The 11,455-nt window shown below is 45.8% G+C and overlaps 1 protein-coding gene and 1 pseudogene across 1 annotated transcript in view; one reads left to right on the plus strand and one right to left on the minus strand.

The window, feature by feature from the left end:
• Nucleotides 1-1,904, minus strand: part of MTMR12 (myotubularin related protein 12) — a 63,383-nt gene extending 61,479 nt beyond the window's left edge. Inside the window, exon 1 of the mRNA XM_063086440.1 lies at nucleotides 1,774-1,904. Within this exon, the coding sequence (XP_062942510.1) occupies nucleotides 1,774-1,854 (81 nt within the window). The 5' untranslated portion in view covers nucleotides 1,855-1,904. The remainder of the gene's footprint in view (nucleotides 1-1,773) is intronic.
• A 5,554-nt stretch (nucleotides 1,905-7,458) lies between these two features.
• LOC134369958 (uncharacterized) lies at nucleotides 7,459-9,198 on the plus strand (annotated as a pseudogene).
• Nucleotides 9,199-11,455: the final 2,257 nt, after the last annotated feature.

The following is an 11,455-nucleotide window of genomic DNA, read 5'->3' on the forward strand; positions in this document are numbered from 1 at the left end:
TCGGGCCGGCCCGTGGCTCACTCGGGAGAGTGCGGTGCTGATAACACCAAGGCCCCGGGTTCGGATCCCATATACGGATGGCCGGTTCGCTCACTGGCTGAGCGTGGTGCTGACAACACCAAGTCAAGGGTTAAGATCCCCTTACCGGTCATCTTTAAAAAAAAAAAAAAAAAAAAAAAAGATCGGTTGCACTTCAACAAGGGCTCTATCAAAAAAAAAAAAAAAAAAAGACACAGCGAGAAACTGACCATACTACTTACTTCAAAGGAAGACTACTGAAAATTTAAGACAACCCAGACTATATATCAAGTGCTAAGAAAGGAAGTGGTTTTTATTTTAAAATTAGTACTAAAAATAAGACCCACCTCAAGAGTACTCTCCACTAGTGAAACACACACATCTTGAATTTGAAGATACATATGCAAAGGATTCAGGCCCCAGGAAGTCTCACAAAAGCAGTCCTGATCAAGACCTCTCATCCGTAGCCCACCTGCCTCTGCCTTACACAGGTAGGAAGACACCCAAAGACTACAAGATGGGTAGCACTTCTGCCTGTTGCTGATTAAAGTGCTGGAGAGAGGGGCAGAAAAAAATCTTTACAAATCCAAATGAGAAGGCATCTAATTAGGCATTTGGATTAGGAGCTATTGCTCAAGAAGCCCTCAGCATGACCTACAAGTTCTGATCTCTCTTACCTCCTCCCCTATGACTTTCCCCCTCGCCCACTGGGCTTCTGCCATGCTGGCTGCCTTGAGACTCCTCCAACCCTCTGGACACACTCCTACTCCACGGCCTTCACGGGAGCTGTTCCCTCTACCTGGACTACTCTTCCCTCAGATCCCTCACATCTTCCAAGTCTTGGCTCAAATGCCACCTTTGCAAGGAGGAAAAGGGTGCCTTTTCTTTCCCATGATATGTATCACCTTCTGATATACTATATAATTTACTTACATATCTATGGTTTAGTCTGTTTCTCTTCTCCCCCTCAAATAAGCTCCAGAAGAGCAAAGGATCTTTGTTCTGTTTAATGATGTATATCACAAGTGTTTAAAACAGTGCCTAACAGGTAGTAAGAGCTCAAAAAGTATTTTCTGAATGAATGAATGAATGAATGAACTTCTTGACAGTAAAATTCCAGGAGGACAGCAAGAAGGATTGGAAAGGGTGATGGGGGAGGAAGGTGTGCAATGAAAGGGGAAAGAAAGGGGACAGGCAGGGGCAGACTGGCTGAGGCCAGGGCTGACCCACGGTTCTCCCTGTAGTGATGGTGGGAGGCGGTGGCGGTGCACGGTATCCCGCCAGCGGAATCAAATGGCACTTAGAAGCAGGCAGCTGAGGCAGGAGAGCTGTCAAGACACTGAGAAAGTCCAAGTGCTGGGCAGACCCACCCAGGCTGCGGGCTCTGGGCTGGCCCCCTGGGGGGGATCCCGCCCACGCAGCCCCACCCCCACCCCCCCTCAGCGGGGCCACAGCCCCAGTTCCTCCCCAGTGTAGCCTGGGGCGTCCCGGACCGCGGTACCTCCCTGGCTCGGGCCCCTTCACCCGGTCGCCAGCGAGTCGGGCCCGGCGTTGGGGCACCTGCCTGCCGGCGCCGGGGGTCCCCACCCGGGGCCGCAGGGAGGCCCCAGCACCCCTGCGGCCTCGCCCCGCCCGGCTCCCCCGGCGCACGGGCAGGAAGCGCCCCGTGGCCCACCCCGCGGCGAGGAAGGGGCTCCCACGCCCCCCGCCCGGGCCGCTCCTGCCCGACGCCTTGCCCGCGCGGCGCCCTCTCACCTCGGGGCGCACGTACGACACGAAAGATGGCTTGGGCGCCTTGGTGCCTCCGCCGCCGCCGACTACTCCTTTCCCCAGCATACCGCCGCCCTGGGAAGTAGCGACACGGGGGCGCAGAAGCGGCAGCTTAGGCTCTGGCTCCGGCAGCCGCTGCGGCCACCAGCACTGGCGGCTGGAGCTCCGCCCAACCCCAGGCCCGCATCCGGCTCCGCCGCCGACACCACTGGCCCCGCCCAGGCCCGCGGGCCCCGCCCAACCCGCTCGCTGGCCCAAAGAGCCGGGAGCCCGCGGCTGGAGGCCACGCCCCTCCCATCGAGCAGGCGAGTCTGAAGCAGGGAGATTCGCCTTCCAAGATAGGCTTCTCTCCATCCTCCTGTGGAAAAGCCCGCCCTCCTGCGTCCTCTGATTGGCCAGAGGCGCTGCCGGCCGAGCGCCGCGCCAAGCCCCTTCTTAAATGAACCTGGAGAGATGTTTCCTCGAACCAATCCAGAGAGCGTTCTCGCCGCTCTTCCGGACCATTGGATAATGAGGATGTCGGAGTCGTCCAATGATCCTGCGGTCACTAAGTTGTCGCGGGTAGTAGTTCACGACGCTGGTTCCCTGCCCTTTGCTTGTAGCTTTGGAATAAAATGTACAAAAGTGTGATGTATCGAATCTGGCCGTATGAGTTCCACACCCACACCATTGACGTTCAAGCTTTATTATTTTATTTATTTATTTATTTAATTTTATTTTATTTTGTTAATATACAATGTGGTTATTGTGGCCAGTTACCGAAACCTCCCTCCCTCCTCCCTCTCCCCCCTCTCTCCCAACAATGTCTTTTCTGTTCACTTGTCGTATCAACTTCAAGGAATTGTAATTGTTGTGTCTTCTTCCCTACCGTTTTTTTGTGTATTTATTTATTTCTTTTTAGCTCCCACAAATAAGAGAGAACATGTGATATTTCTCTTTCTGTGCCTGACTCGTTTCACTTAATATAATTCTCTCTAGGTCCATCCATGTTGTTGCAAATGGCAGTATTTCATTCTTTTTTATAGCAGAGTAGTATTCCATTGTGTAGATGTACCACATTTTCCTATCCACTCATCCGATGATGGACATTTGGGCTGGTTCCAACTCTTACCTATTGTAAATCGTGCTGCAATGAGCATTGGAGAACAGGTATACCTTCGACTTGATGATTTCCATTCCTCTGGGTATATTCCCAGCAGTAGGATAGCTGGGTCAAATGGTAGATCTATCTGCAATTGTTTGAGGAACCTCCATACCATTTTCCATAGAGGCTGCACCATTTTGCAGTCCCACCAACAAATTATGAGAGTTCCTTTTTCTCCACAACCTCGTCAGCATTTATCATTCATAGTCTTTTGGATATTAGCCATCCTAACTGGGGTGAGATGATATCTCAGTGTGGTTTTGATTTGCATTTCCCGAATGCTGAGTGATGTTGAGCATTTTTTCATATGTCTGTTGGCCATTCGTATATCTTCCTTTGAGAAATGCCTATTTAGCTCTTTTGCCCATTTTTTAATTGGGTTGCTTGTTTTTTTCTTGTAAAGTTGTTTGAGTTCCTTGTATATTCTGGATATTAATTCTTTGTCGGATGTATATTTTGCAAATATTTTCTCCTACTCTGTTGGTTGTCTTTTAACTCTGTTAATTGTTTCTTTTGCTATGCAGAAGCTTTTTAGTTTGATATAATCCCATTTGTCTATTTTTCCTTTGGTTGCCCGTGCTTTTGGGGTCATATTCATGAAGTCTGTGCCCAGTCTTACTTCCTGAAGAGTTTCTCCTGTATTTTCTTTAAGAAGTTTTATTGTTTCAGGGTGTATATTTAAATGCAGACAAAAAATGAGACCAACCAAGTGTTAACAGGCACTGAGTAATAGGTTTGAGTGTTTGATCATGAAAGGCTTTGTCAACTTTATTTTTCCAACCTATTTTTTGTTTCTTTGTGTTTCTAATAGGTAGAATATCAAAAGCCCTTAAGAGACTTCCTTTATCCACCTTCCCAAATTACTGGTCAAACTGCGTTGTTAGTCAAGATTGCAAAAGAAAAAGAAATTGTTTTTTTCATTTAAATTCTGCGTGTGGCGCCTATGATTGTGTCAGACACAGGTAAATAAGACAGGAGTCAGTTCTTAAGAAATTCAATCTAGTGGAAAAAACTGATCAATATTTACAGTTAAATTTTTAGGTGTCAGGCACCGTGCTGAGGTCTCATCAGTGACCTTGATCTCCATGCACTACCCCTACCCAAATACACTCTGAGTAAATATAAAATCTAAGTGAAATGAGTGTGCTTGCTTTCGCAAACATAGTGTCAAGACAAGCCCTGTAGCCCCTTTTCTTATTAGATAGCCTACCTGGGAGAACCCTGATGGAGCCACCACTGAGTTTCCTTATCGCAGTTTTCAGGTGAGAAAACTGAGATGCAAGTAATTTGACCAGGTCTCTCAACTAGTCACCAACCGACCTGGAATTCCAACCCAGGTTTGTCTGATTCCAAAGCCCAAGTTCTTAACATTATAATTATACAAATTAGGAGGGGATACAGTGAAAGTGTGGTCAATTGTATTTGGAAAGGCTGGAGGTGTTGAAGAATTAATTTATTTGTTAAGACTAATAATACCACTTTATATTTCACAGCCATTTTTACTTTTGAAAGTAGAATGGCAGGACAGATATTTACAGTCTAAGCAAATATTTACTTTCTCACTTTTCACAGTACTTTGCATACCCATGATCGTCCATCACAGTCACTATGTAAACGTGGGTACTTATGGCTAGGGCTGGCTTCTTGGACATGTAACTAGTAGTGCAGTCATACAAGACCCCCCACTTAAGAGGGCTGGGAAAGGTGATGGGACAAAGGAACATGCGCAGGGGTCTTGGAGGCTTAGCTCATGCACAGTCCTGCCTCCCAGCCCCTCCCCACCTTCTTTTGGGTGGCCACTACCCTCTGGCCCCGACTGTCCACAACTGCTGCTGACCTCTGCCCGGGCAGCAACCAGGTCTCATTCGCAGAGGCTGTGGGTGGGGGGAATCTCATGTTCTGCCATTGCCATCCACCTTCCTGGTGTGTGCCTGGGCACTGTCCCAGAGGTTAAGGATCGGGTACAGCCTCTCGACTCTCTCCGATGGCTCTGGGTGGGGTAAGGCAGCAGCCACCCCTGCCTTGGGGCTGGCAGCCCATGGCAACTAGTGGGGGGCCTCTCACCCACCTCCATCTGGGTATCAAAAGTGGCCTGGGCAGAGGCTACAATCCCTTGGGGGTCACCCACTCACTATGAGAAGGGGGTTGACTTCCCTGCCAGGGCCCCACATTCTCATTTTGCACTGGGTCCCGCAAATTAGGTAGCCGGCCCAGCCTCTGCCCTTTATTATCTCTGAGTCCTTGAACAAGTTTCTGTGCCTCTATTTCCTTATCTGAAAGTGAGGATGGTAACAACAATAATAATTTCTTCAAGGTAGTTGGGGGATTATTAAGATGATTAAACAAGTTGATCCGGATGACACTTGGTAGACAGCAAGAACTAAATTGGTGACACTGTATTCTGTACCATCTCACCAAGCAGGACATAATTTACCCAGTTTCAGGGCTTGTAGAAAGAGAAGCAAAGTAACTCCTCCCTGTTAACTAAGTGGGTCTTAGTTACAAAAAGAAGTTTTGTTTGTTTTTGTTTAACTTCTGGCCCAATTCTTAGACTAAAAATAATGACTTTTGATTTCTAATTCACCGCACCAAATTTCCCTGTCTTCAAACCATCCTGTGTTAAAAAATTACTGTATCCTGACCTTCAACATCCATTTGTGGTCAATGTGGTTTGCAATGTGGTGATTCTGGTAAATTAACACTATCACTGGATCCATACACTTCCAGAAAACTATAGCCAACAAGCGAGGAAAGTTTTTAAAGACTTAAAGGGCAGCTACCTAGCTATGGACTTAATGTGTCCATCCCCCCAAAATTGCTATGTTGGAACTTAACAACCAGTGTGCTAATATTAAGAGATGGGGCCTTTAAGAGGGGATTAAGTCATGAGGGCAGAGCCCTCATGAATGGGATTAACAACCTTATAACAGGTCTTGCCTTCCTACATGTGAGGCCACAGCAAGCAGGTGCCATCTCTGAAGCACAACAGCCCTCACCAGACACAGAATCTGCTGGCACCTTGATCTTGGACTTCTTGGCCTCCAGAACTGTGAGAAACAAATTTCCATTATTTATAAACTACCCAATCTAAGATATTTAGTTATAGCAGCAGGAATGGACTAACACATGCTTCCAGAGTCAGTATTGATTCAATGATGAAAATCTACATTTTCTTTGTGGAGCAGTAAAGGAATGAGGACAGAGAACAAGCTAAAATCTGTTTCCATCTTGCTCTTGGTTCTCCAGCCATCAGCATATTTTTATTTGATCTTTAGGGTATGCGTCAAATCTCCCTGGGAGTGTTTCTCCCAACTGACTGAAAAATTCCGGTCATGTTGAGGTCAAATAATTCTCCATCTATTAATAAACACAGATGGTAGCCCCTAGACTTTGAAATATTTTAATTTATACACAATAGTTCAAGGTTGCTCTTTTCTCCTAATGCTGCCCTAAGCTCTCTTAAAGAATTATACAAATAGGAACAAATCTTAGCTCACATAGAAATAGGTGCCAGACCAAAGGCAGTCCCATTTCTTTCCGCAGACAACTGAAACCGACAGGCAACAGCGTCCTCCCAGACGGGGGAGGGGCACGTGTTACTCTGGCAGAGAGCTGAAGCCTACCCTTTGCATTTCCCTGTCTTTGGAGTTGCTTGAAGCAGCCTGTGTGTATTAGTCATCTTTATCTAACAGGTGCCTAACACATAGTAGGAATTCAATACATATTTGCACTTGAGAGAGTGAAATTGCATTACATGAAAAGCAGAGGGCAGTGATTAATTAGTAAGTGGGAATTAAACTCTATAATCAGTGATTAATTAGTAAGCAAGAATTTAAACTCTATGATCCTGGTTAGAGCCTGCATTTTGCAAATTACTTGGATACAAACTAGGATCTGATTTTTTATTACAAATTTTTTTTGGAGGGGGGGCTTGCCGGTACAAGGAGAGAACCCTGAACCTTGCTGTTATCAGCACCATGCTCTAACCAGCTAAGCTAACCGGCCAGCCCTGAACCTAATTTAAAAAAAAATATTCATTCAAGGACTAAAACGCATGTGTTGCTTAGTGGCCATTTGCCAAATTTCAACTTTAGAAAATGGTCTGGTGTCCTCAGACTTCCCTTTTCTTTCACTGGAAATAGAAAATTCCTCAGCCTCTTGCTGCAACAAAGGATCTTTCAACCCTCCTCTGAAGATGAATAGACCTCTGGATTAAGGCATTTGGAGTGTTCTTAAACTTGTGGTGCCATAATATGAAGAACTGCTGGGGAGACTTCGTAGTAATTTTTTAATGTATTATTTATTTATTTGTTTGTTTATTTATTTACTATTTCACAAAACACACAACCTAAGCTGGTCACATGGTGGGAGACTTGATGAGTCTACTTTTTGAGACTTGCATTCTGCCTTCTTCAAAACACAGGTTAATGATCTATTTGGTTTATTGATTAAGTAAATGTTGATCAATGATCCACTGTGATTTATCTCCCAGCCTCTCCCAATAAGACTGGAAGTTGTCGGGTCTCTGGCCATGGTGGTGGTGGCGGCGGCCGCGCCGAGCCCGGCCTCCGGGGCCCACAAGATACTACTTCTGTCCGGCTAGCCCGCCGCCCCCGCTGCCGCCGGAGCCCCGGCCGGCCGGGCCCTGCCGCTCATGGTGCCCGCCCAGAAAGGGGCCAGCCTGGAGGCGGCGAGCGGGGGGCCGCCCCAGGCACGCAAAAGACAGCGCCTCACGCATCTGAGCCCCGAGGAGAAGGCGCTGAGGAGGAAACTGAAAAACAGAGTAGCAGCTCAGACTGCCAGAGATCGAAAGAAAGCTCGAATGAGTGAGCTGGAACAACAAGTGGTAGATTTGGAAGAAGAGAATCAAAAACTTTTGCTAGAAAATCAGCTTTTACGAGAGAAAACTCATGGCCTTGTAGTCGAGAACCAGGAGTTAAGACAGCGCTTGGGGATGGATGTCTTGATCACTGAAGAGGAGGCAAAGGCCAAGGGGGATGGAGTGAGGCCAGTGGCCGGGTCTGCTGAGTCCGCAGCACTCAGACTACGTGCACCTCTGCAGCAGGTGCAGGGCCGGTTGTCACCCCTCCAGAACATCTCCCCGTGGATTCTGACAGCGTTGACTCTTCAGACTCTGAGTCTGATATCCATTTGGGCGTTCTGGACAACTTGGACCCAGTCATGTTCTTCAAATGTCCTTCCCCAGAATCTACCGGCCTGGAGGAGCTCCCAGAGGTCTACCCGGAAGGACCCAGTTCCATACCAGACTCCCTTTCTCTGTCAATGGGGACGTCATCAACCAAGCTGGAAGCCATTAATGAACTAATTCGTTTTGACCACATATATACCAAGCCCTTAGTCTTAGAGATACCCTCTGAGACAGACAGCCAAGCTGATGTGGTAGTGAAAATCGAGGAAGCAACTATCAGCCCTTCAGAGAATGATCACCCTGAATTCATTGTCTCAGTGAAGGAAGAACCTATAGATGACTTCATTCCAGAGCTGGGTGTCTCAGATCTGCTTTCATCCAGCCACTGCCTGAAGCCATCTTCCTGCCTGCTGGATGCTTATAGTGACTGTGGATATGAGGGCTCCCCTTCTCTCTTCAGCGACATGTCCTCTCCACTTGGTGTAAACCATTCTTGGGAGGACACTTTCGCCAATGAACTCTTTCCCCAGCTGATTAGTGTCTAAGGAGTGATCTAATACTGTTGCCCTTTTCCTTGACTATTTCATGTCCTGGAGGATAGCAGAGAAGCCTGTCTATTCTTCCTTCAAACAGCCAAAGTAGAGTGTACAGTCCTAGTGAATTCTTCTGAAGTATTTGTCTGTTCAAATCTTACAGATGACCCTGAATACTCTTTAGACATCCAGCAGTCTAAGGTATTGAGGTATATTACTCTAATTCAGAACTACAGCTTTGAGGTTGTACTTTTATCTTAAGGGTGGTAGTTTGCCCTAAAATACTTATGTAAGGGTCATTGGACAAGTGCTGTAAAGTAGACGTGGAATTTATGAATGGTCCTTTATCACATTTCTATTCCCCTTCTCTGCATCCCAGGCTTGCCTCCGATATTAGGTCCTTTAGTTTGCATCTGCAAGCAGAGAGAACACCTACCTGAGGGGGCTCCTTTCCCCCACGTACAGTTCAAGTAAAGATCAAGAATCTTTTGTAAAATTATAGAAATTTACTATGTAAATGCTCGATGGAAACTTTTCCTGCTAGTATAGCTTCTGGAAGGTGCTTTCTCCATTTATTTAAAACTATCCTTGCAATTAAAAAGTGCAATGCAAAAAAAAAAAAAAGACTGGAAGTTGTCAAGAGCAGGGATGGTCTCCTATGTAACTAGCACCTAACCAACCACTGAACACTTTAATATTAAGTGAGTCCTCAGTGAGGACTGGAGACACAGGGACTCTCATCCAGTGCTGGGATGAGGGTAAATTTATGGGGCAAGAGGGAAGGCAATTTTGCAATGTCCACCAAAAATTGTCTCAGGAATTTTACTTCTAAAAATTTATCCTACAGAGATATATGTGTGAAATGACATATGTCCAAGCTTACACTGCAGACATTTTTGTAACCGCACAAAACTGGAAAAAGCCAACATGTTCATCAATAGGGATGGGTTGAATAAATTATGGAACAGTCATACAAAGGGATACTATGCAGCCATACAAAAGAAAGAGAAAATTCCTTAGGCAGAAGCTGTAAAATTCAGTAGTTAAAGGCAAATATTCTGACTTAAAGGCAAATATTGTGGAGTCAGGCTGCCCGGGTTCAAGTCCTGCCTCTACCGCTAACTAGATGTGTGACCTTTAACAAGGTAATTTATTGTCTTAGACCTCAATTTTCTCACCTGTAAAAATAGGGTACGATGGCTTCTCCCTCACAGGATTGTTGTGAGAATTAAATGAATTAATCAATATGAAGTGTTTAGAGTGTTGGCACCTATGGTATAAGAGCTAAGATATGGTTAGTGATTAAAGCTGGGCACAGAACAGTACGTGTAGCAGAGTTGCTACCATGTGTGTAACAGGGTGGATTAAAGACTACATATACTTACCTCCTTACATTTGCATAGAACATCTTTGGATAGACAGAGGGAACTATGACATTAGCTGCTTTTAGAAGGGGAAAACTAGGTATTTCGAGGAAAGACTGAGAAAAAAGAGTTTTTACTGTACACCATTTTTTTTTTTTGGCTGCTGGCCAGTACAGGAATTGAACCCTGGACCTTGGTATTATTGGCACCACATTCTAACCAACTAAGCTAACTGGCCAGCCCTGTATGTCATTTTTACCTTTGGATTTTGAACCATGAGAATTATATTATTAAAGAATACAAAAAACAAAAAACAGAAAAACCCAGGCTGTCTGGTTAGCTCAGTTGTTTAAAGCACAGCCTTATAACACCAAGGTCCCGGGTCCAGATCCCCTTACTGGCCAGTCGCCAGAAAAAAAAAAAAAAAATTATATTACCCAGCCCCAACAAAAAATAAACTAAAAAAAGTTTTTGCTATCTCACTGTAGCTTTTTTTTTTACTGAGGAGAAAGTCACATAATCATTAGCCATTTCATGGTGAACGATTCAAATAATTCGAGTTTTAATTTAAAAACAAGAGGCTTGGGCTGAGCCCGTGGCGCACTCGGTAGAGTGCGGTGCTAGGAGCGCAGCGATGCTCCCGCCGCGGGTTCGGATCCTATATAGGAATGACCGGTGCACTCACTGGCTGAGTGCCGGTCACGAAAACAACAACAAAAAAAAACAACAAGAGGCTTTAACAAGACCTTGCCATTTTCTGTTTCTGCTTGTCTTGGCATAGGTCCCAAAATCATCCCGTCCAACAAGGTGTATCCCCAGTGCCACCACCTCTTTTGACATCTTCCTTAGAGACTTTGGAAACATTCTAGATCTTTTCTGAATTCCTCAGAATCTGGAATCTGTATTGGCCTGTATATTGGTCTGCTTCTGTTGCTTATAACAAAATACAAGGAACTGAGTATTTTACAAAGAAAATGAAATTTATTGCTTACAGTGTCTGAGGCTGGGAACCCATCTGGTGAAGGCCTTGGTGGTGGCAACAGTGACAGCAGAGGATCACACTGGGAAAATGGTGGAGCAGAGAGAGCAGAGTCTAACCTCCTCATTCACTCTCTTTTTAAAGCCCTCAGAACCACACCCCTGACCACCATTAGTAGCACATTCACTAGGGCATGGTCCTACAACCTAATCACCTCCCCATGGCCCCACCTTTCAATTACCATAATAGGATTTCCCACCCTCAACAGTTACAGTGGGGATTAAGCCTCAGTGAGGCTGGGTTGGCGGAGGCATCCAATTACAGCAGCCTGTCCACTTGAATATGTCTCGGAATACTGGGATAGGTCCACATCTTCGTCTTCAGAGCTACACCAGGATCTCCTCAGGGTCAGAGGCCTCCTGTGCGTCTTGATCTTCCCTGTGGTACCCTCAGTGCTCTGAGTAGTGCTTTGAATAGATAATCAGATGGATGCAACAG

This window comes from Cynocephalus volans, chromosome 2, assembly GCF_027409185.1.
Source record: "Cynocephalus volans isolate mCynVol1 chromosome 2, mCynVol1.pri, whole genome shotgun sequence".
Lineage (NCBI taxonomy): Eukaryota > Metazoa > Chordata > Mammalia > Dermoptera > Cynocephalidae > Cynocephalus > Cynocephalus volans.